At 34.9% G+C, this 24,691-nt stretch overlaps 1 protein-coding gene across 3 annotated transcripts; it reads left to right on the top strand.

Annotated features, from left to right (window-relative positions):
- Window positions 1-2,713: 2,713 nt before the first annotated feature.
- LOC127547527 (zinc finger protein 260-like) lies at window positions 2,714-24,467 on the top strand. 3 transcript variants are annotated; one of them, XM_051974448.1, is made up of 5 exons: window positions 2,714-2,779; window positions 6,104-6,285; window positions 12,134-12,257; window positions 12,687-12,782; window positions 20,200-24,467. In XM_051974448.1, the coding sequence occupies exons 2-5, from the start codon at window positions 6,253-6,255 to the stop codon at window positions 22,107-22,109; spliced, it is 2,163 nt and encodes a 720-aa protein (XP_051830408.1). In that variant the 5' UTR covers window positions 2,714-2,779; window positions 6,104-6,252; the 3' UTR covers window positions 22,110-24,467. The 3 variants fall into 3 exon arrangements, with proteins under 3 accessions (XP_051830408.1, XP_051830409.1, XP_051830410.1); XM_051974449.1 differs by lacking the exon at window positions 2,714-2,779 and having other exon boundaries at window positions 5,404-6,285; window positions 12,690-12,782; XM_051974450.1 differs by lacking the exons at window positions 2,714-2,779; window positions 20,200-24,467 and adding an exon at window positions 16,456-16,650 and having other exon boundaries at window positions 5,974-6,285.
- The last annotated feature ends 224 nt before the right edge of the window (window positions 24,468-24,691 follow it).

Here is a 24,691-nt window from a genome sequence, read left to right on the forward strand (position 1 = left end):
CCAGCGACTCCAGAATGAATGCTCACCATGAACTCCGTCTTGATGCCAATTTCTCCTAGGTGGTTCAGGCTTCCTCACATGTTAATACCCTCTGTCTTCATTCTGATTTTTACTTTCCATTTAGTTTCTCGTGGGGTTTACTCAGTATCCAAAAAGGAACTGCTTTGAATTTTGGAGAAAAAGAGTGACATCCAGAGGAAGATTAGTTTTGGAGCTCTAGAAAGGATAAAGGGAGAGGATGTAGATGGGAAGACTAGTCAAACAGGGCAGGATTAGGGTCTGTACTAATGGGATGGTCATGAGGATTGACAAGAGGTAAAGAGATATTATGGGATTAGGGGTGCTGGTAATCAAATGAATATTCAGTGAGAGAAAACATAGAAACTATTGTTTGTGAGAACGAATCCCAAAATCTGAAATAGTTTAAGAAAGAAATTTATTAGGCAGTTTGGTAGAGGTTCTCTTACCGCTAGTTAACTAGAAGGGGTTGCTCTAGGCCAGTGGTTCTCAAACTTTTGTTTTCAGTATCTAATTCAGTAATTAAAAATGATTGAGGATCTCTCCAAAGCGGTTTTGCTTATCTGGGTTATATTTATAGACATTTACCATATTGGAAATAAAAACTACTTTTGAATTTGTAGACTCTCTAAAAGGGTTTCAGAGATCCCCAGGATTCTCTAGACCATACTTTGAGAACCACTGCTCTAGGCTCCAGAAGGTTTATGTTACATATGCTTTATATGAGGTCCTCACAATACAACCCTTACATACACAGTTAACCAATTTTGTTGAAAGGATAACTTGAAAACAAGGTAAAATGAGGTGGATGTAAGTAAATATTAACATTAAATAAAATTTGTACAAAATCAAAGGAATCCCAACAAGATCTGGATATGGTTTTGAGGGGATCCAGGACCTGGGAGAACCCAAAATACTTTGTAGCAATCTCCAGCATACTGGAGAATAACTGAGGTCAGGGTGTTGTTCTGGGTCCAAACTATTTTTTATCACATAAAGTTAGGTTCAAACAACATCAATAAATGATAAATAATAATCCACAAAGATTAAAAGAAAACATGAGCTCTACTGTAAAGGGCATAGGATTCTAAAATAGAGAGTAAGGAGTAGACATAAGGAAACTGCCTGTGCATTTCATTAACAGGTTATGATTACTGGAAGACTACCATGTATGAAATAGGATAATGTAAACCAAGGCTAGAAAGTTGTAGGTTTTGAATACCATTCTTTTTTTGTATTTATTCTAGAGAGATTAGAAAAACACTAAAGTTTTGGGGTGAAATTAACATATCTGTGTTTTCAGAATATTAATTTGGAAGCAATGGAAATGATAGCAGAGAGACTACTAAGAGACTATTAGTGTCCATGCAAAAGATGATAAACTAGGAGAGAGGCTTTACAAGTAAAAGAATGGAATAAAGTTGAAATTTTATGGCAGTATAATCTACAGTTATTTCAGTGCAATCAACCCAACTTAGAAAGCACTTCCTAAATGTTTTTGATGCCAGATGCTGGCCTGGCAATTGAGATCGTGGAGCCAAAAAACAAAATAATCTTTATCTTTTGAAGATTTCATTATACCAGGGGCAGACATCATATACAAATAAAAGTAAAGTTTATTGTGAATCCTAGTCATAAGGATGGTGACATCTTCTAGAGAAATAATGAGGTCTGGAGATGGGAAGGGATTGAAAGGAAATATTGTAAGTTGCATATTGGACATGTGGGGTTTGAGATGTTGATGGGTGATAGCTGGCAGACCTTTGGTATAAGTGCTAGATTTTGGTGGAGAGACTGAATAGGACTAGATATGTCAACTTGGAAGCCATCTGCATAGATATGATAATTGAACAAAAGAGATTAAGTGGAGAGCATGAAGAGACAAGGACTCAGGATAGACTAGCTTTGGCATACGATCATATTTAGTGGATGGGAGCAGAATGACTCTCTGGCAAAGGAGACTTGAGAAGAGATCTTCAGGTAGGAGGTCAAATAAAAAAAACTGGGAATAATTCAATTTGACTAGCACTTAGGGTAAATAAACAACAGTGTGGAATAAAACTAATAGCTTGAAAGCAGATTATGAAGCCCCTACCTAGAATTCTAACTTAATGAGTTTAAATTTTACTTCGTAAGGAATGTGAAAGGATTCAAGTTTCTTAGCTAACTTGAGTTAATTTGGTTGCAGAAATGCCTATTTCGTGATCTCTCAAAATCACTAACAAAGCTTCTGCAATCATAGCCAACTTATAGGTTCAGTACTTGGACAGCTCACTCATTTGTGCTTGGAGAACAAAACTCAATCTCATCAATTTAGTGCTCTTCTTTGTACTTATCATGGGTCTGAATATCCAATTAGCCACTTTTTTTTTGTTCTGTTGCTTACAATTCTTACTCTGCTGGGCAGCTCTGGCTTCTGGCATCCCCTGGCATTGATCTCTTCGCTCTGAGACGGGTTCCCGCTTATACTCGGATTCTTTTTTCCCGTATTAGAGCCCTTCCTAGAGAATTGGTTGGTGCGCCTGCGTTGAAGTGGCTCCAGGACTACATTTTCCATGAGGCCCAGGGAGAAAAATCTTTCTTGACCACAAGGTAAACAATCCAGGCACGTGCCGCAGTCATCCACGTCCTCTTCTAGGTTGTCAGGAGTCCACAGGCTTCTGGGAGTCGTAGTTCAACTGTCTATCTGCGCAAGCGCAGTGGTGTGTGTGCGTTCTAAAGGTTTCTGCTTTTTATCCTTGCTGGGTCTCCAGGGGTCCAGGTGAGTGTGAACGTGATTGTGTCTAATTCACTTTAGAATTGTGAGGGGACTGTATCTGACCGCGGACCCCTGGGTCTGCGGCTGGAGAGGAATATGGAAAGGAAAAGCGGGAGGGGCAATATTGATAGAAGTTATTAACCCCCCCCCCCCCTCCCCTTCACAGTACAGTGGAGCCAGAACATGGGTTCAAATCCTGCCTTCTTTGCCTCCTAGCTCTGTCTCCTTACTGAGGCTTCAGACTTTCCTGGGGCCCGGTTTCCTTTTCTTTAAAGAGATGGGGATTCAGCTCGGGGGCCTCTGAACCCTTTTCCTTCTTCTTTTCTAAATTAAATTTTTATTTTTATTTTCAATTTACAAAAAATACCCATCCTTTCTCGTTCCCAAGCTTCCACCTTCTCACCTCCGAAGAAGAAAGAAAAACAACTCTTGACAGGAAATACAACCCCAACCACTCCCCTTAAGGTTACTGTATGGGCTTGGGCTCCCCTGACTTTGCTAAGTTTATATGGATCCAATCAATGAAGCCTTTCCTTGGGGTCTTACGTCACTGCCACGCCCCTCTTCACCCCCACCCCTTCCCATCTCATCCCGGTCTTCTCTGACCCTCTTTCCCCACCTTGTCTCCCAGTACAGAGACCACAGCTTGCCCAATCGATGGCTATCCCTAGTATCCTGGCCTTAATTGCCGCAATCAGGCAGTGAACATTGATTAAGCACCTCCTGTGTATTAGGCATTGTGCCAATCTCCGGGTATACAAATGGAGAAAAAACAATGAGCCTCTGCCTTCAATAGCAAGTAGCTATTTGTTAGCTTGTATTTCTGATTATGAAAAACAACTTATTCAAGTCCTTTGGCCATGTGTTGATTGGGGAATGGCTCTTATTCTTATAAATTTGAATTAGTTTCTCCTATCAAAGCTTCTTAAACTATAGGTTGTGACCCCAAATGGGGTTATGTAACTGAATGTTATTTATCAGCAAATGTTATTTTATTTATCTATATGCTAGTCACATAAAATTTCTTAGGTGAAAAGAGGTTGCAAGTAGAAAAATTTGAAGAAACTGTGTCCTCTGTATCTTAAAAATTATATGTTTATATATATATATATATATATATATATATAAACAAAAACAAAAAACTTGCTGCAGAGTCCCCCATTTACCTTCATCCTTTTTATTTAAGTCATGTCCATTTGAATGACATGGTATTTGAATGGTATATTTTGTGAAATGTTTGTCTATACCTGATTTTTCCAGACTGACTTCCAGTTTTCCCAACAGTTTTTCTTGAATATTGAGTTCTTACATTAATGACTAGGATCTTTGGTTTTGTAAAACACTAGGTAACTGTGTTTGTTTCTGTTTATTGTAAACCTGATCTAATCTACTGATTGACCTCTTGTTTCTTAATCAGTAGTAAATTGTTTTGATGATTACTATTTGGAGTATTGTTTGAGATCTGAAGTCCTCTTCTTTCCCACTTTTTTTCTTATTATTTTCTTTGAGATTCTAGACCTTTTATTTCTTTGTTTTGTTTTGTTTTTGTTTTTGTGAGACATTCGTGGTTAAGTGACATGCCAAGGGTCACACAGCCAGTGTTAAGTGTCTGAGGCTGGATTTGAACTCAGGTCCTCCTGACTCTAGTACTCTTTCCACTGCACCATCTAGCTGCCTCTATTTCTTTAAACGAATTTTGTTGTTATTTTCCATAGTTGTATAAAGTAAATTTTTGGCAATATGATTCATATGGCACTGAATAAGTAGGTTAATTTAGGTAATGTCATTTTTGTTGTATTGCCACTCATGTAGAACTAATATTTCTCCAATTATTTTGATCTCTATTAGTATACAGATTGTTTTGTGTTTGCATTCATATAATTCCAATCAGGCATGTAGTTTCTTAAGTATTTAATAGTTTCTGTAGTTGTTTTTAATGAAATATCTCTTTTTACTATTTCCTGGTGAATTTTGTTGGTAATACACAGAAATAATCCTGATGATATAAATGTTTATTATATTGCCTAAAATTTTGGTGAGTTAGTTGTGTCAATTTTAAAAAGTTAATTTTCTAGAATTCTCTATGTAAACTATCATATCATCTGCAATAAGTGAATTGTTTTATTTACCCTTGCCTATGATTGTTCCTTTTTTTTTTTAAAAAAAGGGGGTGTTATATCCTTATAGCTAATATTTCTAGTATATATGTATATATACACACAGATATATGTATATATACATATATCTGTGTGTGTGTGTGTGTGTGTGTGTGTGTGTGTGTGTGTGTATTGCTGAGGCAATTGGGGTTAAGTGACTTGCCTGGTGTCACACAGCTAGGAAGTGTTAAGTATCTGAGACCAGATTTGAACTCAGGTCCTCCTGACTTCAGAGCTGGTGCTCTATCCACTGTGCCACTTAGCTGCCACTTTCTAGTAGTATATTGAACAATAATGGTGACAATGGACATCCTTGCTTTATAGCTGATATTACTGGAAAGACCTCTAGTTTAATCCCATTATTGATAATGCTATCCCTTCATTTTTGAAAAATACTATTTATCATTTTAGAAAAAGATCCATTGAACCAGTCAATAAACATTTATTGCCACTGTGACTGAATGCTGGGGATTCAGATAAAGAAAAGAAATAAAGTCCCTGCTTTCATGGCTGTCTTGACTGTTTCTTATAGTGTTAAAAAGCCAATTCTTAATGAATAGGTCTTGAGTAGACAGATTTCTGAGAAACTCTCCCTGTATTGGTAAGAACCCATCTAAAGAAAAAAAAAACCCTAAGATTTTTTAATAATTTAAATTTCTGATTTAATTTTCCTGTATAGAAAGATGCAATTTCTCTAGCTCTTCTCTAGATTTTAACTCACCCAAGGCAGTTAACTACCCTCCTACTATTTCTTGACTTTCCATTTTTGTATTGACCTTAAAAACTTATGTGTATCAAAGAAAGAACACTGGGAAATGAATATAAACTGCTTGCATTTTTGTTTTTCTTCTCGGGTTATTTATACCTTCTGAATCCAATTCTCCCTGTGCAACAAGAGAACTGTTCGGTTCTGCACACATATATTATATCTAGGATATACTGTAACCTATTTAACATATAAAAGACTGCTTGCCATCTCGGGGAGGGGGTAGAAGGAGGGGAAAAATCAGAACAGAAGTGAGTGCAAGGGATAATGCTGTAAAAAATTACCTTGGCATGGGTTCTGTCAATAAAAAGTTTAAAAAAATTAAAAAAAAGTTAAAAACAAAAACAAAAACAAAAACTTATGTGTAGATAATCTGGCTTTCTTTTGTTTTCTCTCCTCATAAAGATCTTAGAGATCACATACAAGTGGTAGGTGGGAAATTCCATCCTAATGGGTATGGAAGCTACAAAGCTGAATTTGTTTTCCTCCTGACTTCATGTTTGTCTCAAGATTCTGCTCTTCCCAAAGAAAGAAAAATTAAGAAAAAAAAAGGAATGATTTCTAGAACCTTAACCGCTAGATCCCAGGTGAGTTAGAATTCCTTCCTCTCTCCCCCCTCTCCATCTTCTACTTTATCCCTTTTTTATTTAGGAATCAGGACTGTGTTGGCTGCATAGAATTTGTTATGGTGCTTATAATGGTGTTTATTTATAACAGGGATAATTATTTATTATTAAAAGTTTGGTAGAAATTCATTTAAACCTGGAGGTTTTTTCTTTTTTTTTTTTGTGGGAGTTAATTTCTTACTGTTGGGTTTTTCTGAGTGGTTTATTTAGGCTGTTTCCTGGTTTTTTAAATTGTATTTACATTTTTTTAGTTTATTTCATTTATGTTTTCAGTATTTTTGCAGTATAATTATGACTGTTTTTGATGATTTTTTATTATCTTTTCTTTTGTTATATATTCTATTTTGATTTTGTTAACTTTCTGTAAAACATGTTACAAACAGATAAAGGCTATTTATAACAGATAATTTACTAATCATTTTAAATAACTGTTATTATACAATGCACCTTTGTTTAGTTTTTTAAAAGAAACATTTATTGGTTTTATTTACAATATCAATTTTTATTTTTTCTGCTTTACATCTGTTGCCTCATAATTTCAAAGAATCTTCTTTTGTGATCGTTTTGAGTTTGTTAATTTGTGAATTTTCTAATTTTAAAACTGCACATTCAGTTCATTAGTTTTCTCATTTTCTCCTTTGTTAATATATTCGGTGTTATGAGTTTTCCTCTGAAGATTTTTTTAGGTATTTTGTTATGTTTTTTGACTGTCATTTCCTTGAATTTTTTTCTTGTTTCTATGACTTAAGTCAAACTAATTATTTAGGATGATACTATTTCAGTCTCTCTTTAAACCTGCATTTTTTGTTCATTTATTGATTACAATTCTATTGCATCATTGTATACAAAGAATATAGTCTCTGATTATTTGCATTTATTATGAATTCTTTATTATAAAGGACATAGTTTTTGTACAGGTCCCATGAGAGCTTGAGAAACAAATATATTCCTTATGATTCCCATTCAGAACTCTCCATATCACCTAGCAATTTAGTTTCCCCAAATTTTTATTGCCAACTATATATTTTTTCCTTATTTGATAAAAAATCAACATCTTATTTATTGTTTTTAAAGTAGTCTAATCCTTTTTATAACACACAGACATCCTTCCCGCTTCAAATGTAGATACATTTTATCTTTTTGTGTAACAATCTTAATTTTAATGATTAACTGTGTCTCTATTCAACTCAAAAATTTTTAGTGGCTGCCAGGTGTTCCTTGTTGCTCTTAAGATAAAATATAAAATACTAGCCTCCAACTTAAATTGCTTCATAGTTGGCTCTATTCTATTTTACATTCTTGTCTCAAAAAATTCCCTTCCTTTCATACTGATCTAGGGCTACCTGTATATGTCATTTCACCTTCCATTTCTGCCTTTGTCTTAGTGATCTCTCATATCTAGAATGATCACCTGCCTTCCCTTTGTCTCATAGCATATTTAAATTCTTTGTCAATATTGTTTGTCAGTTGCCACTTACTACATGTAACCTAACTTTTCTAAATTCTGAATTGTTCTCATTCTGTCTTGAACTTATTATTTTGCTTATACTAATATATGTAAATGATTTATTCAGTAAGAAGGAAGCTTCTTGAAAGACTATTTGTTTTTTTCTTCACATTCTAGAAAGTAGAACAGTGCCTTACTCATATTAGGCATTTAATAAATGTGTTTTAAATTAAATCGCCTCCTGTTCTTGATCATATAAACACAAATCCCAGGATTCTGCTTTTTCCTAAGTGTTTTTTTAAATCATTTTTTTGCCTAGCTAAGAGAAATGTAGTTTAGGATTTCATTTTTATCTTTTCTTTTTAATTTTATTGGCATATTTTGTGGTTATAGCACCTTCATTTCCAAATAAGAACTTTTCTTCTTCTCTATTCATAAAACCATTTTTTGTTACAAAGAATAAAAAAGGAAAGAAGAAGAAGAAAAGCATGTAAGGAAATCTAAGCAACAGATCAGCTGAGTCTGACAGCGTATACAATATTTTGTACCTATAGTCTCTCACTTCCACAAATATAAGAGAAAGATGCATGTGCCCATTTCTGTGCCTTCCCAGCTCATCCTCAGTGACCTTTCCCACATGATTGGAGGCTTGGAGGACAGAATACTAAACTCCTTCCAAAACCTTCTTTTATAGAAGGCCCACAAACTTTTGGTACCTCCTTCTTTTACTAGCAGTTGCTTGATTTCCACTCCATAGAATAATATGCCCCCTGGTTCCTCAATTCTGTTCCCCCTTATTTTTAGTTTCTGCATTACATTGTAAGCTTCTTGAAGACAAGAGCTGTTTTTCTTATTTGTATCCTTAATGCTTACTTAGCACAATGTCTGACCCTTATCAATCACACAAATAGTGTTTATTGAATTGAACTGAATTCAAGCAGATCTCTTCCCTGGGGCCAAGTTTGATAATTATTGCATACACAGCATTCATCAGATCATAGGTTTGGAACTGAAGTGGACCTTAGAGACATCAGGTCCAACCTCTTCATTTCAGAGATGAGGAAACAGGTGCAGAGAGGACCTGTTTTGGAAGGATCTGAGGTGGCATTATACTTCCCCTTGGAGCTCTCTGCCCTGGCTTCCTAAGTACCACCTCACTGTCTAGAAAAAATCAAAATCTTCCCATGCCAAGAATTTAACCTGGGCTGCCCTGGTGAAAACCAGGAATCAGCTCTGTTTACTGTGGTAGCCATTATGCATATTGTTTTATTAGTCCTGGTTATTTAACTTAGCATCAATTTGTTTTTTAAGCTATTTCTGAATGATTGGTTACATGACTTTTACCATGGTGACACACCTGATAAGAATATGAGACAGGATTTGAATGCAGGTCTTGACTACAAATCCTGCATTCTGTTACTCACTTGCCACCTAATTTCCTGGGTTATAAATTCTTTTGTAAAATGTCATAAAGTAGGATGGGAAGTGATGATGATGAACAATACTGCCTTAAAAAGTTTTAAAAGCTTAGCAAGAAACTTTGCTAATTAAGCAAAATAGTTTGGGGAACATTTAAAGATTAAACTGGAAGAAAGACCAATGAGATGAGAAATGGAAAAGTGGTGCAAAAAATTTTATAGCAAAAATTTTCACCATCAAGGGTACTGAAATCCCCATACTTGGAAACTGTAGTTCAAGATGTCCTCATGTGTTTGCTGGAAATGTCACTGAAGAGAATCAATACATGGAAAAGAAGCTCCATTAGACTAAATGAAAAGAGAAATTTAAATTCAATGTTTTATTTTTTCTTCAATTACAGGTAGAAATGATTTAAACACTTTTTTTTTCAGATTTTAAGTTATAAATTCTAACAGAGGAAGTTTAAAAGAGGGGAAGATAAAGTCTCTTTTGTCCATTCTTCACTTCTTAATAACAAATGCTCTCTAAATGGGTGCTTATGTATTAAGTCTAATGTCACCCCAAAGGAATTAAAAAAAATACAACCACATCTTGTGTAAATTGTGCACAATTTACACATCTTTTTTTTCCCTTCTTTTTTTTTAATTTTTATTTAATAATTACTTTATATTGACACTCGTTTCTGTTCCAATTTTTTTTCCCTCCCTCCCTCCACCCCCTCCCCTAGATGGCAAGCAGTCCTTTATATGTTGGATATGTTGCAGTATATCCTAGATACAATATATGTTTGCAGAGCCGAACAGTTCTCTTGTTGCATAGGGAGAATTGGATTCAGAAGGTATAAATAACCCGGGAAGAAAAACAAAAATGCAGATAGTTCACATTCGTTTCCCAGTGTTCTTTCTTTGGGTGTAGCTGCTTTTGTCCGTCATTTATCAATTGAAACTCAGGTCTCTTTGTCAAAGAAATCCACTTCCATCAAAATATGTCCTCATACAATATCGTTGTTGAAGTGTATAATGATCTCCTGGTTCTGCTCATTTCACTTAGCATCAGTTCATGTAAGTCTCGCCAGTCCTCTCTGTATTCATCCTGCTGGTCATTTCTTACAGAACAATAATATTCCATAACATTCATATACCACAATTTACCCAGCCATTCTCCAATTGATGGGCATCCATTCATTTTCCAGTTTCTAGCCACTACAAACATTTTGGCACATACAGGTCCCTTTCCCTTCTTTAGTATCTCTTTGGGATATAAGCCCAATAGAAACACTGCTGGATCAAAGGGTATGCACAATTTGATAATTTTTTGGGCATAATTCCAGATTGCTCTCCAGAATGGTTGGATTCGTTCACAACTCCACCAACAATGCATTAGTGTCCCAGTTTTCCCGCATCCCCTCCAACATTCATCATTATTTTTTCCTGTCATCTTAGCCAATCTGACAGGTGTGTAGTGGTATCTCAGAGTTGTCTTAATTTGCATTTCTCTGATCAATAGTGATTTGGAACACTCTTTCATATGAGTGGTAATAGTTTCAATTTCATCATCTGAAAATTGTCTGTTCATATCCTTTGACCATTTATCAATTGGAGAATGGCTTGATTTCTTATAAATTTGAGTCGGTTCTCTATATATTTTGGAAATGAGGCCTTTATCAGAACCTTTAACTGTGAAGATGTTTTCCCAGTTTGTTGCTTCCCTTCTAATCTTGTTTGCATTAGTTTTATTTGTACAAAGGCTTTTTAATTTGATGTAATCCAAATTTTCTATTTTGTGATCAGTAATGGTCTCTAGTTCATCTTTGGTCACAAATTTCTTTCTCCTCCACAAGTCTGAGAGATAAACTATTCTATGTTCCTCTAATTTATTTATAATCTCGTTCTTTATGCCTAGGTCATGGACCCATTTTGATCTTATCTTGGTATATGGTGTTAAGTGTGGGTCCACAATTTACACATCTTAATGAAGTTGTTTGACATGGAGACCACTAGCTCGGTATTAGCCAAAAAGTAAAATGCTAAAAACATGGCTGCTGAATTCTTTTAGTGTTCCCACTAAAGAGAGGTATATTCTTATCTAAATCTATAGAATGAATTCTATACCAAGGGTCAGTGGAGCCATGTAAGAATCAAGGTCTAAGGCAGAGAGTGTAAGCAGTTTCTCTAGTGACATGATCATTGGGGAGGTGGGGGTGTATGCGCACTAATATTATACTTCATGAAACGTTCCCCCTTCTTTGCTGCCCCCTAGGTACAAAGGTCTGCCCCAAGGTCTTTTTAAACCTGAAAGTTGCTGATGATTGACTGTTTCACTGTTAGATAGACCAAAGTCCTGTCTGTCCTTCTACAGTGTTTATGTCATCCTGCTTTCATGGGATGATTAAGACGTTTCCTTCCTCCCAAATTAAGGACTTATCTACCTTTGATTGGTTAATTCAGTAGAGAAATATGTGTTTATATTTACTTAATTTCAGTGCCTTCCCTCTCTTAATGATTCCTTACTTATCCTATCCATAGCTTGTTTGCCCCTATTTGTTTGCATCTATGGCCCCCTTCTTTAGATTGAAGACAGGGACTTTCCTATTCTCAGCACTTAGCATGGATCCTGGCACACAGTAGGTCCTTAAAAAATATTTACTGACTGAGGAGAAGAGGTAGAAAGCCCCACTCTTACACATAAGTATTTGATTCACTGTCCTCTCAGAGTGAGAGGTGATTTGTAAAGTTGATTGATCAATAAAGTAAGCTTTTCTCTGCCATCCTCAAGCTAGTATGAAGTATGGTATACAGGAAGTCCTCAAGAAATATTTGACATGGATACTCAGAGCCCTTAAAGCTATGAGAAATCTTCCCTTTTCTATTTTGATATCTTATGGCTTTCTTGTGTTTTTCCTTTGAGAGTTGGTCCTGAGGTGAGCATGTTTTGATATTTCAGATATTGACATTCCAAGATGTGACCGTAGACTTCACCCAGGAGGAATGGAGGCTGTTGGGCCCTGCCCAGAAGGACCTGTTTAGGAGAGTGATGCTGGAGAACTATGAGAATTTTGCCTTCCTGGGTAAAGACGGTGTTCTCTCCCTGGGTTATCATCTTCTGTGGGGTTGTCTTTGCATTCTCATTTCCTATTCCCTGGAGAATTTCTAAGGAGCTGGCTGGTTCTAAGCTGAAAGACCTTTGTTTTGCACAATTAGAAATCAGCAGCTTTATTGTGCTGCCCCAAAAGCTGTCTTCTTTAATGTTTGTTCATTCCAATCAAAGCTTCTCCTCTAAAGATCCACTGTAGATAATTGAAAACAAGATAGGTCTCCAAACTTTTAGCAGAAAATCATTAAAATGAATTGGTTTTCTTTGTTTTCATCCTTTAGATGTACTTTCTACCACTATCTGGGTCTTGCTAACATGATCTGTTTGTTTCCTAAAAAGAGAGAGGGAAGGTTGATGCAATATTTCTCTGAATTCAGCATTTTCCCATTTATTTCTCTATTAGCAGAACTTCCAGCTTTCAAACCCAGTATGATCTCTGAACTGGAAAGAACAGAAACACTATGGCTGCGAGAGGAAGAAGCTACATTTTCTTTTGAAGGTGAGTGATTGAAGAACAGAAAGATAGGGATTACTTTGAAGCAGCAGATCAACTGGTCAGAATTAACTGGTGGACAGGAAACTTCTAAAAACAATCTCAGACTTATGGAGGAGTGTTGGAGCTGACCCACGTAAGTCCTATGATCTCATGTGCTTTCTCAAAAAAAGGAAGGGAGAGAAAGTGAGAGACAGAGAAAGAGAGATAGTGGGAGAAAGAAGGAGATGGAGAGGGAGAGGGGAAAAAAAAGGTAGGGGAGTACCATTTCTTTGGTTTGATGTGAGTGCCTCCTCCTGTGATTCAGATTGTATCTTTTCCTACTTCTTACTATTTTTATTTTCTCCCTGTCTTGCATCTTTAATCACTCTTTGTTACTGCTCTCAGAGATAAATTTACCATCCTGTTAAAAGAACAAAAAAGGCGCTTTTCTTGATCTTATTTCCTGTCTTATTTAGCTTGAAATTTCTTCTGTCATTTTTTTCAATGCCAAACTTCAATCTCTACTCCCAAATTATCATCTACATTGTATCTCCATTTACTTTGATTTCTTTCCCTACTTGAAATGTTGTAATCTGTCATTGCTCTATGAATAATTTGCTGTTGCAAGGAGCTCTATGATAGTTGTGCTAGTTTGCATACATATAGAACTTTATAGCTTCCACTGTGCTTTTCTACCTTGTAAAGTGAATCTTGCATTTACCTTCCCATTTTAAAGCAGAGGAAGCTGAGCCTCAAGGAGTTTGTCTTGTTCATGGTCACCCAGCTGGTTAGAATGATGGTGCAGCTTCGGACTGAGGCTTCCTCTAGTTTATGGCTTTTCCCAAAGGCTTTCTCTCACATCTTCATCTTGTTCCACCTTTGCTATGTTTCACCTTTTGATACTTCTTGGGGAGATTTCAGACAGGATTCTCAGTCTGGTTTAGGTTGGACTTGGTGGCCTCTGGGATTCCTTTCTGCTTTGGGATTCTGTGAGGTTCTCACTGGACTCTGCCTTGGTCAGATCACAAGTGAAATATTGTATTCAATTGTGGGCACTCCCTTTTTGGAAGGACAGTGACAAGATGGAGCATAATCAGAGGAATCAAGAAATCAGATGTGGACTTATGGGAGACCCTGCTTGTCCCTATAGATTGCAGATCCTTAGGGGTTTTCATAGAAGTGGAAAATGGACCAGTAATTCAGAAAATATGAAAGTTTTATAATGAGAACATTTTAGTGTACATAAGAGAAGGCATAAGACTCACTTGGAAGTATCCAAGGGCTTTGGGAGGCAAGGGGATTGGTTTAGGAGGGCAAATTAATAAGGCAGCTACATCTGAATTGATATAAGGAAATAACTGTCACAGTAGAAGGGGCAGGATGTAGAAGGATCACTGTCATTGGACACATTGTAATCCTCAGCAGAGAAGTGTCACTGGGACTTGGCTGCAGTGCTTTTAAGATGACAGACAGGGAAGAAGGATGTTCCTAACTGTGTGACGGCTTCCTTGTATTCCTTGTTCTTTCAGAATATACTAGGTTCTCAGTATGAGACTCTCTGAGATCCATTCTCATACAATAGGGCAGTTCATTGCTGCAGATTAAGGTTAGGAGTTTTATGGGAAGAGGTGGGCTCTTGTTCAGGTATGACAGAACTGACTTCTCATATCATGGGTATATTCTATTGTGTACAATTCCAGATATTGGTCATTGTAGAAAAGGGAGAGACTGCGAGATAGGAGAAGACACAGCTAAAGCAAAGAGCCTATTGCAAGGAAGACAACCTTTCCCAATACCCAACCACTGCCCCTCCACCCCCCCAAAAAAAAAACCCCAAAAAAACAAACAACCTCAGAACAAAAAACTGCCAGAATTTTGGACTGCCAAAATGTGATACAAGGATTAGTTGAAGAAAATAGCAATGTCTAACTTGGAAAAGGGAAGACTTTAGAGGTGAGGATAGTTGCCCAAATCTTTGAAGTATATCATGTGAAAGTAGGATTAAACTCTTTCTGCTTGATCTTAGAGTGAAGCCCTGTCAAGAACAGAGAGACCTACTCTCTGCTCTCCTCATCTCCTAACTACTCTTATGAGTCTAGACTCTGACTTCTCTTATCCATGCACCACATAGTTACCTTCCTAAAGGAGAGATCTGATTATAAACAAAACCTTCAGTGGTTCCCTATAAGCTTTTCTGCCTGGTATTTACAGCTTTCTATTGTCTAACTCTAAACCACCTTTCCAGCATTGTCATAGATTATTTCTCTTCTCACTCTATATTCCAGTGTGAATAGGTGGCTTGCTCTTCCCATGAATGAAGTAGAATGAAACATATTTTTTTTCCTCTTTTTTTTTTTTTTTGAAAATAGGACTAACACAGAAATGTGTTTCACATGAATATATATACATATTTATTATAGGTTTTGTATTTCTTGCCTTCTCTATAGTATTTTACATGTATTTCCAAATACATGTAAAGATAGTTTTAAATATTAATTTTTGTAAGATTTTGTGTTTCAAAATTTATCTCCCTTTCTCCCTCCCTTATTTTCCCTCTCCCCAAAATAGCAAACAATCTGATATAGGTAATACATATATATTACTTATTGCTTTCTCAGAGAGGTGTGGGGAAAAAAAGAGAATTTGGAACTGAAAATAAAATAAAATTGAATTAAAAAAAATGAAATGAGTGCTATCTATAGAGAATTAGGAGAATAAATAAATCCGAGATAGTTACAATGAAGGAAAAATCAAAAGGATTTAATAATGTTTTGTATATGGGGGAAGAAAGCTTAAAAGAAAACATCCCATGGTCAGAAAAGGAGAGAGTGGAGTGGGAAGAATGCTATTTTGGAAAAAAATAATAAAACTGTTTCATTATGTGTGGGTTCTTAGCATTCCTACAAGCTATCACCTTTGTCAGGAATGTACTCTCTGTCAGTTCTGCCTCTCAGAATTCCTATGTTCTTTCAAAAGTCAGAAATTACTCTCTTCCTGAAACTTTCCTCAATTATTTCAGTTATTCAAGTTCTCTCCTCCTTAAATTATCTTGTATTTATTTATTTGTGTCCATATATTATATTCTCTCAAGTAGAATGTTAGTTCTTTGTACGTAGTAAATGGATTATTTTAAGAGTTTAAGAGAATTAAATTTGTAAATCCACATCTGTTGTCCTGTACATTCACTGGTCCACTACTTCCATAATTGTACATAATAAAGGGTATTTCCTTTTGACTATTATCCTTAATATTTCTAAAACCACAATCATTATCTTTTTTCAAAATAGCATAGTTTTTTTTCTTGGTAAATTCAATGAAGTATCCATAATTCCTTCATATTACAGTTGATTGTTGACGTTTAAAACCAGAATTTTATCTTTATTTCTAATGCATTTAAACTCCTTAAATTGAGCTTGGGGTTCTATCCTATTAAGATATCTTGGGATCCTAACTTTCTTCTATCATGTTAGATACTCCTTCTAGCTTCATGTTGTCTTCATATTTGAGAAACATTTTATTTATGCTTTCATTATGCATTGGTTGAAATGGTAAGCAACCAGGAGCTAGGGATTTATTCCAAGACAGTTCATTAGAAAACTTTATCCACATTGATATTAAAATATGAATGACTTCTCTTTGGGTCCAATTCCAAGTCTACCTTACTATATTTAATTGATATCTCTCTTTGTCCACACAGGTGGAATGAGAATGGCAGGAACCAATTCTTACTGTTAGTCCAAATTAAACGTTGTTGTCAACTAAAATCCCCAGTGTTTAAACAGGATCTATTACCAAGCCAAGTTTCTCCAATGCTATGGTTTGTTCAGCTAATGTGCTAATTGCAGGAATTAAATTTCTCCTGATTAAATTGCATATTGTTTATTGCCATCCATTCTTCTGTCTTGTGTTTTTTTTTTTTAATTCTGATTTGTTCATTTACTATTTAGTTATGTCACATACTTCTGTGTCATCAGCAGTATTAGGAAGAGTGCCCCCTTTAATTTTTTTAAAACAGTTTATAAATGTATTGAATAGAGTAGGGCCAGTTCAAAGATATAAAACTAGAGAATATTCTCCAGGGTGACAACAACTCCTTATTCAATACTTTTTTGGGATAAGGTTACTTAAGCTTTTATAAATCCACTGGCATATACTTTCCAATTTGCATTTCTTCATCTTATTGATAAAGACAAGAGTCTTGGTCAACAAGAAGTAGAGTCAAGATAACAGAATAAAGATGAGAACTCAGTGGAGCTCTCACTCAAACCCCTCCAAATACCTTTAAATAATGACTCTACAGATTCTAGAACTGCTGAACATATAATATGGTGAAGCAAAACAATTTTCCAGCTCAAGACAGCTTGGAGGGTCAGGTGTGAAGGTCTGTTGCACCAGGGTAGGAGTGGAGCACAGTTCACTGTAGGCCATGCCAGTATAGCCTTGACCCCCAACAAATCAGGAACAGGCCTCTAGGATACTGACTTGGTGGCAGCTTCTGGAGCTTTCAGGTTGGGACAGTGAGGTAGTTAAACAACTGGTCAGAAGGAAATTTTCTTTGCTAGCACTGAGGCAGGACACTGTTGCTTTGTCCATACCAAATCTGGGTGGTAGTCCATGATGAAGAGGAGTACTAAGACAACAGAGCTTGCAGTCCCAGTGGAGCAGACACTCCAGAATAAAGTGCTTGTGGTCACTCAAATACCAGATGCTGGGCTAAGAAATAGTAGATACTCCTCTTCTTAGATCATACCATCTTGGAAGAACTGAAAACTTAATAGTCCCTTGAAGTATCTCCGAAAACAGCTGCACAAAACCCCTAAAGCTTGAGATGGTGCACCATTCATCCTGAAAACAAAACTCTACTTTAAAGAGTTAAAAGTCAAGTAATAGATTAGAAAAATGAGCATACAACAGAAAAAGATCCTGATAATAGAAAAGTACTATGATGACAAGGAAGATGAAAACACACTCAGAAGATATTAAAGTCAAAGGTCCAATTTACAAAACTTCCAAGAAAAATATGAATTGGTCTTGGGCCATGGAAAACCTCAAAAATTATTTTGAAAATCAAGTAAGAGAGGTGGAAAAAAAACTGGAAAGAGAAAGGATAGTGATGCAAGAAAATCATGAAAAACAAGTCAACAATTGGTAAGAAAGACACAAAAAATACTGAAGAAAATAATATCTTAAAAAAATAGATTAGTTCAAACATTAAAGGAAGAATAAAAAGCTGATGAGGAGAAGAATGCATTAAAAAGCAGAACTGGCCAAATGAAAAGAGATATAGAAATTCACTGAAGGAAAAAGCTCCTTAAAGAGTAAAACTGACCACATTGTGAGGAAAATGCATTGAAGAAAGCAACTCCTTTCAAGGTAGAATTGAACTAATGAAAAAGAAGGTATAAAAGTACACTAAAGAAAATAATTCCTTAAAGATTAGAATTGAGCAAATGGAAGCTAGAAATAAAGAAGCAATAAAACAAAACCAAAAGAATGAAAAAAAAATAGAAGACAACATAAAACATGTCATCGGACACAACAACTGAACTGGAAAATAGATACAGGAGAGATAATTTTAAAATTATTGGTTTAATTCTGGGAAATGGAAGTCCTCCACTATTGTTTTGCTTTCTTTGAGCCAGGTAAGTATGGGGTCATGATTGAGTTGTGGCCACAAAGGAGTGAGTGAACCTTATTCTAATCAGTATTGGCTCAGAGAGGGAATAATATACATACTCAATTGTATTTAGAAATCTATTTTACCCTACAGGATAGTAGAAGGAGAAGACAAGAGAATGGGGGGAGAGAAAGGTTTACATTGGGTTGTCAAAAGCAAACCACTTGAAGGGGGACAGTGTGAGAGAGAGTGAAATAAATGACAAATAAAGTTAGCAAGACTAATTGTGAGAAAAATTGAAGGAAATTTCTCTGATAAAGTATTTCTCAAACATACAGAGAACTCAAGTCACATTTATAAAAATAAGAGCCATTCACTAAATGATAAATGATTAGAAGTTTTTAGTTGAAGTAATCTTAATTATCTATAACCAAATGAAAAAAGTCTTAATTCACAAGTGATTGGATAAATGAAAATGCAAAAAGAAAATTTTCTGAAATACTACTACATACATGTTAGATTGGCTAATAGGACAGAAAAGGACAATGACAAGTGTTGGGGGGGATGTGGCAAAAATGCGACATTAATGCACTGTTCACGGAGTTATACTCTGAATCAACTGTGAACAGTTTGGAATTATGCCCAAAAGGCTATAAGACTGTACATATCCTTTGATCTAGCAATATCACTATTAGATTTGTATTCCAAAAGAGATTAAAAAAAGAAAAAGGACCTATACACACAAAAAATATTTATAGCTGCTTTTTTGGGGGGACAAAGAATTGGAAATTGAGTGGATACTCATATACTGGGGAAGGGCTGAAAATTATGATGTGTGATTATGATGGAATATTGTTGTACTATAAGAAGTAATTAGCAGGATGCTCTCTGAAGAATTTGGAAGATGCAACGTGAAACATACTGTGTACAAAGTAACAACACTATTATAAGGTGATCAGCTATGAGTGATATAACTGTTCTCAGCAATACAATGATCCAAGAAAAGTTGAGCAGCTTAAAATGAAAAATGCAGTCCATACCCAGACAAAGAACTGATGCTGTCTAAATACAGATTTAAACATACATTTTAATCTTTCTTTACTTTTCTTGAGGATTGAGTGGTGGTGGTTGTTTTTTGGTCTGTTATCTTTCACAACATGACTGCTATGGAAATATTGTGAATAAGACTATACATGTATACTCTATAATTAATTGCTTGCATTCTCAGTGGGGTTTGGTGGGGATGAAGAAAGGGAGAGAATCTGGGAACTCGGAGTTTTAAAAAATGAATGTTAAAAACTTTTTAATATAACTGGGAAAAATAAAAATAATAAAGAAGTTTTTAAAAGATTATTTGCCAGAAAGGTCTAGATATTTAAAACTGTAGTATTCTCTTATCCATTAGTCCAGATATCTGATAAGTAAAGGAAAGGAGATTGCTTTTACACAATCTCTTTTTATGGAATTGATACTTAGAGATTAATACTCTAAGTACTTACAATTAATGTGTATGCTCGTGAATTTTACTAGATGTTATGTTCAGTCCTTTCATTCTGTAATTTCCAGAATCTATTTTCCCTTTCTAGTCATTCTGACTTTTTCCAAAGAATTATCTAAGAATTACTACTCTGATGACATCTACAAATGTTTTCAATACCCTGGAATTTATTAAATTTTGAACATCTACTGTTATTGTATCTTTACCTATTAATCCCTCTTCATATCACTTTCTCTTTGAAAGAGAAGATAGAATCTCAAATATAGCATTTTGATTTCTTCTAGCACAGGAAATAATAGGTAATGATACTTTTTTGTTGATTTCAGATTCCTTTATTCAGAAGACAAGATGTGAGACTAAGAAGTCAACTCCAAAGCAGGGTATCTGTATAGGAGGATCTTCCAAAGAGAGAATTACAGAGAATGGTCCCTGGGATTCCACGTTGGGAGAAGCATGGGATAATGATGTCTGGTTAGAAAGGCAAAGAGGAAAACAGGAGAAGCAATCTAGGCAGGTGGCAACAAGTCATGAATGGAATATATTTGGTAGACAGCTTGTTTTGGGGGCAAATCTTGAAAATCAGAGAGTTCCTACAGGAGAAAGTCTCCCTAAGTCTAATAGAGTTGGAAAGAGTTTCAAACAGTTTTCAGATCTTATTAAACATAATAGAACTTCCTTAGGGAAAAAACGTCATAAGCATAATAAATACAGAAAGCCTTCCAGTTATCAGTCAAAACTTACTCATTACCACAGAACAAATACTCATAGTAATAAGTGTAATGAATCTGGAAAACCTTTCAGAAATATCTCATGCTTTACTGTACATCAAAGCAATCATATAAGGAAAAAACTATATAGGTGTACTGAATGTGGGGAAAAGTTCAATCAGAAAGGAAACCTTAATGCTCATATAGAAACTCATATTGGAGAGAGACACTTTGAATGTAATGCATGTGGAAGAGGGTTCAGATACCATTCGTATCTTGTACAGCATCAAATAATTCACACTGGAGAGAAACCCTATATATGTAATCAGTGTGGAAAAGCATTCAACCGAAAAGGAAGCTTAAGTAGACATAAAATGACTCATACTGGAGAGAAACACTTTGAATGTAATGAATGTGGAGAAGGATTCAAATATAGATCATTCCTTGTGCAACACCAGAAAATTCATACTGGTGAGGCACCCTATAAATGCAATGAATATGGAAAAACCTTTAGCCAGAGGCAAAGCCTTAATTTACATGAAATAATTCATCCTGGTGAGAAACTATTTAAATGCAGTGAATGTAGAAAAACCTTTATCCTGAAAGGAGATCTTATTAAACATATGAGAATTCATACTGGAGAAAAACCCTATAAATGTGGTGAATGTGAAAAAACCTTCAGCCTGAGGGGATGCCTTAAGGCACATAAGAGAATTCACACTGGAGAAAAACCCTATAAATGTAATGAATGTGGGAAAGCCTTCAGGCAGGGGGGAGGTCTTAGTGCACATAAGAGAATTCATACTGGAGAGAAACCTTTTAAATGTAATGAATGTGGAAAAGCCTTCAGCCAGAAGGGAAACCTTAAAACACATAAGAGAGTGCATATGGGTGAAACATCCTTTGAAAAGAATGAAAGTGGAAAAGTCTTCAACAGAAAGAGAAATCTAAATAAAAGTAAAATAACCCATAATGGAGAGAAACCCTTTGCTTGTAAGGAATGTGACAAAAGCTTCAAGTACAGCATATTTCTGGTAGAACACCAGAGAGTTCATACTGATGAGACTCCCTATAGATGCAATGAATGTGGGAAAACCTTCAATATGAAGAGACGCCTTAGGACACATCAAATAATTCATCATAGTGAGAAACTCTTTAAGTGCAATGAATGTGGAAAAGCCTTCAGCATGAAGGGAGATCTTAATAAACACATTAGAATTCATACTGGAGAGAAACCATATAAATGTAATGAATGTGAAAAAGCCTTCAGTCAGAGAGGAGGACTTTATACACACAAAAGAATTCATACTGGAGAAAAACCCTATACATGTAATGAATGTGGAAAAACCTTCAGGCAGAAGGGAGGCCTCACTGCTCATAAGAGAATTCACACTGGGGAGAAACCCTTTAAATGTAATGAATGTGGAAAAGCCTTCAGCCAGAAGGGAAATCTTAAAACCCATAAGAGAATCCATACAAATGGTTTGCCCTTTGAATTTAATAAATGCAAAGAAAGTGTTTGTCAATAATCCAATGACATCAGATAATTTTTGCTCAAGAGAAACACTTTCAGTATAATGCATGCAAAAAAGCTTTAAGTCAGAGGATATTCCTTAATGAACACAGGATAATTCCTATGGAAGAGAAAACTTTTCAGTGTAGTGTGGAAAAATTTTCAAATGAAATGGAAATCTTATACAATATTAGGGAATTGCTACTATAGGAAAAAAACCTTTTGAATATACTTGAAGGTAGAAGATCCCAAAGGCCATACTTTATTGCACATAATAAAATTCATGATAGAGAAAACTATTGACTATCAAAATGAATATTTAGGCCCAGCTCACCATGAAGCAGAAGATCCATACTGAAAAGAAAGCTAAAATTTCCGGATAATATACTATGGGAAAGTTGCTAATTGAAGTATTAATTTGAAGCATCAGGAGAGGTTTTATTTACCAATTAATTTGAGTTTTTCCTACCATACAAGTCAAACAACCAAAGAATTATTTAATAGAATTAACTAGAAAAAATAACAAAATTCATATAGAGGGGGAAAAGGTCGAGAATTTAAGGATAAACAATGAAACAGGATATGAGAATGAAAGAAGCTTAGCAATGTGAGATCTCAAATGGATAATACAAAATGCTTCTCAATAATCTAATGCTGGTTAAATAATAGACTAAAGAGTGGAATAGATTTCATATACAGCTTTCATATTTGATAAACACAGAGGCTCAAGCTACTGAAATAAAAGACTTATTATTTGACAAAAAACTACTGAGAAAATTGGACAGCAATATGGAAGAAATTAGAGTTATAATATCACCTCACAAGTTATACAAGTGTAAGTTTCATATAGGTGCAAGATCCAGTATATAATTATAAATAAAAGAAACATAAAAATTACTTATATCTATGCATAGGAAAAAAGTTAATCAAATATGGAATAGAGAATCACAGAAGATGGAATGGAAATTTCTGATTTCCTAAAAAAAAGTTTTTGCACAAATAAATCCAACAAAGTTAAGATTGAAAGGAAAATGGGGAGGACAAAAAAGCCAAACTTTTACATATAGTTTTTCTAAGATCCATTTACAAAATCTAAGGAACTGATCACCTATAAGAATAGGAGCCATTTCCTAATTGATAAATAGTCTAAAAATATAAACAGGCATTTCTCAGAGGAAACCATCTAAGCTACTTATTGCCAATTGAAAAAAATTGTGGAAAAACCTTCAGGCAGAAGGGAGGCCTCACTACTCATAAGAGAATTCACACTGGGGAGAAACCCTTTAAATGTAATGAATGTGGAAAAGCCTTCAGCCAGAAGGGAAATCTTAAAACTCTTCTGATTAGAGAAATGCAAATTGCTTCAATTTTTTGAATTTGCAATTCTCATACCCCATAAGAGCAGCAAAGATGACAAAAAATGGAAATGATAAAAATTAGAGGGATTCTAAGGAAACAGGAATACAATGCTGATAGATCTATGAATAGATATAACTAATTGGAAAGCAAATTTTAATTTATACACAATATGTTACAAAACAGTATGTGCCCTTTTATACAGCTATGCCATGTTAGACCTATATGGACAAATTCAAAAAAAGAAAAAAAAAACATATGTATAAAAATAGCACTTTTTTTAACTTGGCAAAAACCTGTAAACTAAAGGGGTGCACATAAATTGATGAGTGGCTGAATAAGTTGTGATATAGGAATATGATGGAATATCTTGTGTTTTAAGAAATGAGAAAAATAAATGATTTCAAAGAGCTCTGGAAATGCTTTTATGAACAAATTTAGGGTGAAATGAGAAGAACCAGAATAATTTATATTTTTATATTAATATAAAAAATGAGCAATTTAAAATTTTTTTGTAAATGTATGAAGAATGAAATAAGCAGAATCAGAAGTTTATTCAATAACCATATTGTAAAGACAAACGACCTAAAAGCTGTAAGAACTATTTTCAATACCTGTACATTCATGATTTCTAAAGACATATAATGAAATCTATCATCAACCTTTAGACAGAGAGGTGATGGATTTAAAGTACAGAATGATTTTTTTTTGGTAATACAGACAAAAATGTATTTTGGAAAACTGTATGGAATTTGGATATTGTATGGAATATTGTAATCACTTTCAGATGAGGTCACTCATTATTAGTTTTCCTAAATTGTTTTACTGTGTTACAAGAGAACTTGTTGAATGGGGGTCATTTATAAGTGTGTTAAATGTGAACACAAAATCAATAACACTTTAAAAAACTGAAAACAAAACATTAAAGATTGAGTTGGTTCATACTAGAGAGTAATTTTTTAATTGTAATAAATATTGGAAATCTTTCAATCTGAAATAAAGCATTGACAGATACATACATACGTATATATGTGTGTGTGTGTGTATATATATATATATATATATATATATATATATACATATATATGTAAGAATTTATGAAAAAGATTTAGTATTTGGGAAACCCTTGACCTGAAACAATTTACAAAACATTTTATACTTCCTTAGGATCATGTTGGAAGGAATCTTACAAGTGAGAAAACAGACCCAGAAAAGTTAAGGCATTGGACTATACCAGGAAGT

The sequence above is a fragment of the Antechinus flavipes genome, chromosome 2 (genome assembly GCF_016432865.1).
Source record: "Antechinus flavipes isolate AdamAnt ecotype Samford, QLD, Australia chromosome 2, AdamAnt_v2, whole genome shotgun sequence".
In the NCBI taxonomy this organism is placed as follows: Eukaryota; Metazoa; Chordata; class Mammalia; order Dasyuromorphia; family Dasyuridae; genus Antechinus; species Antechinus flavipes.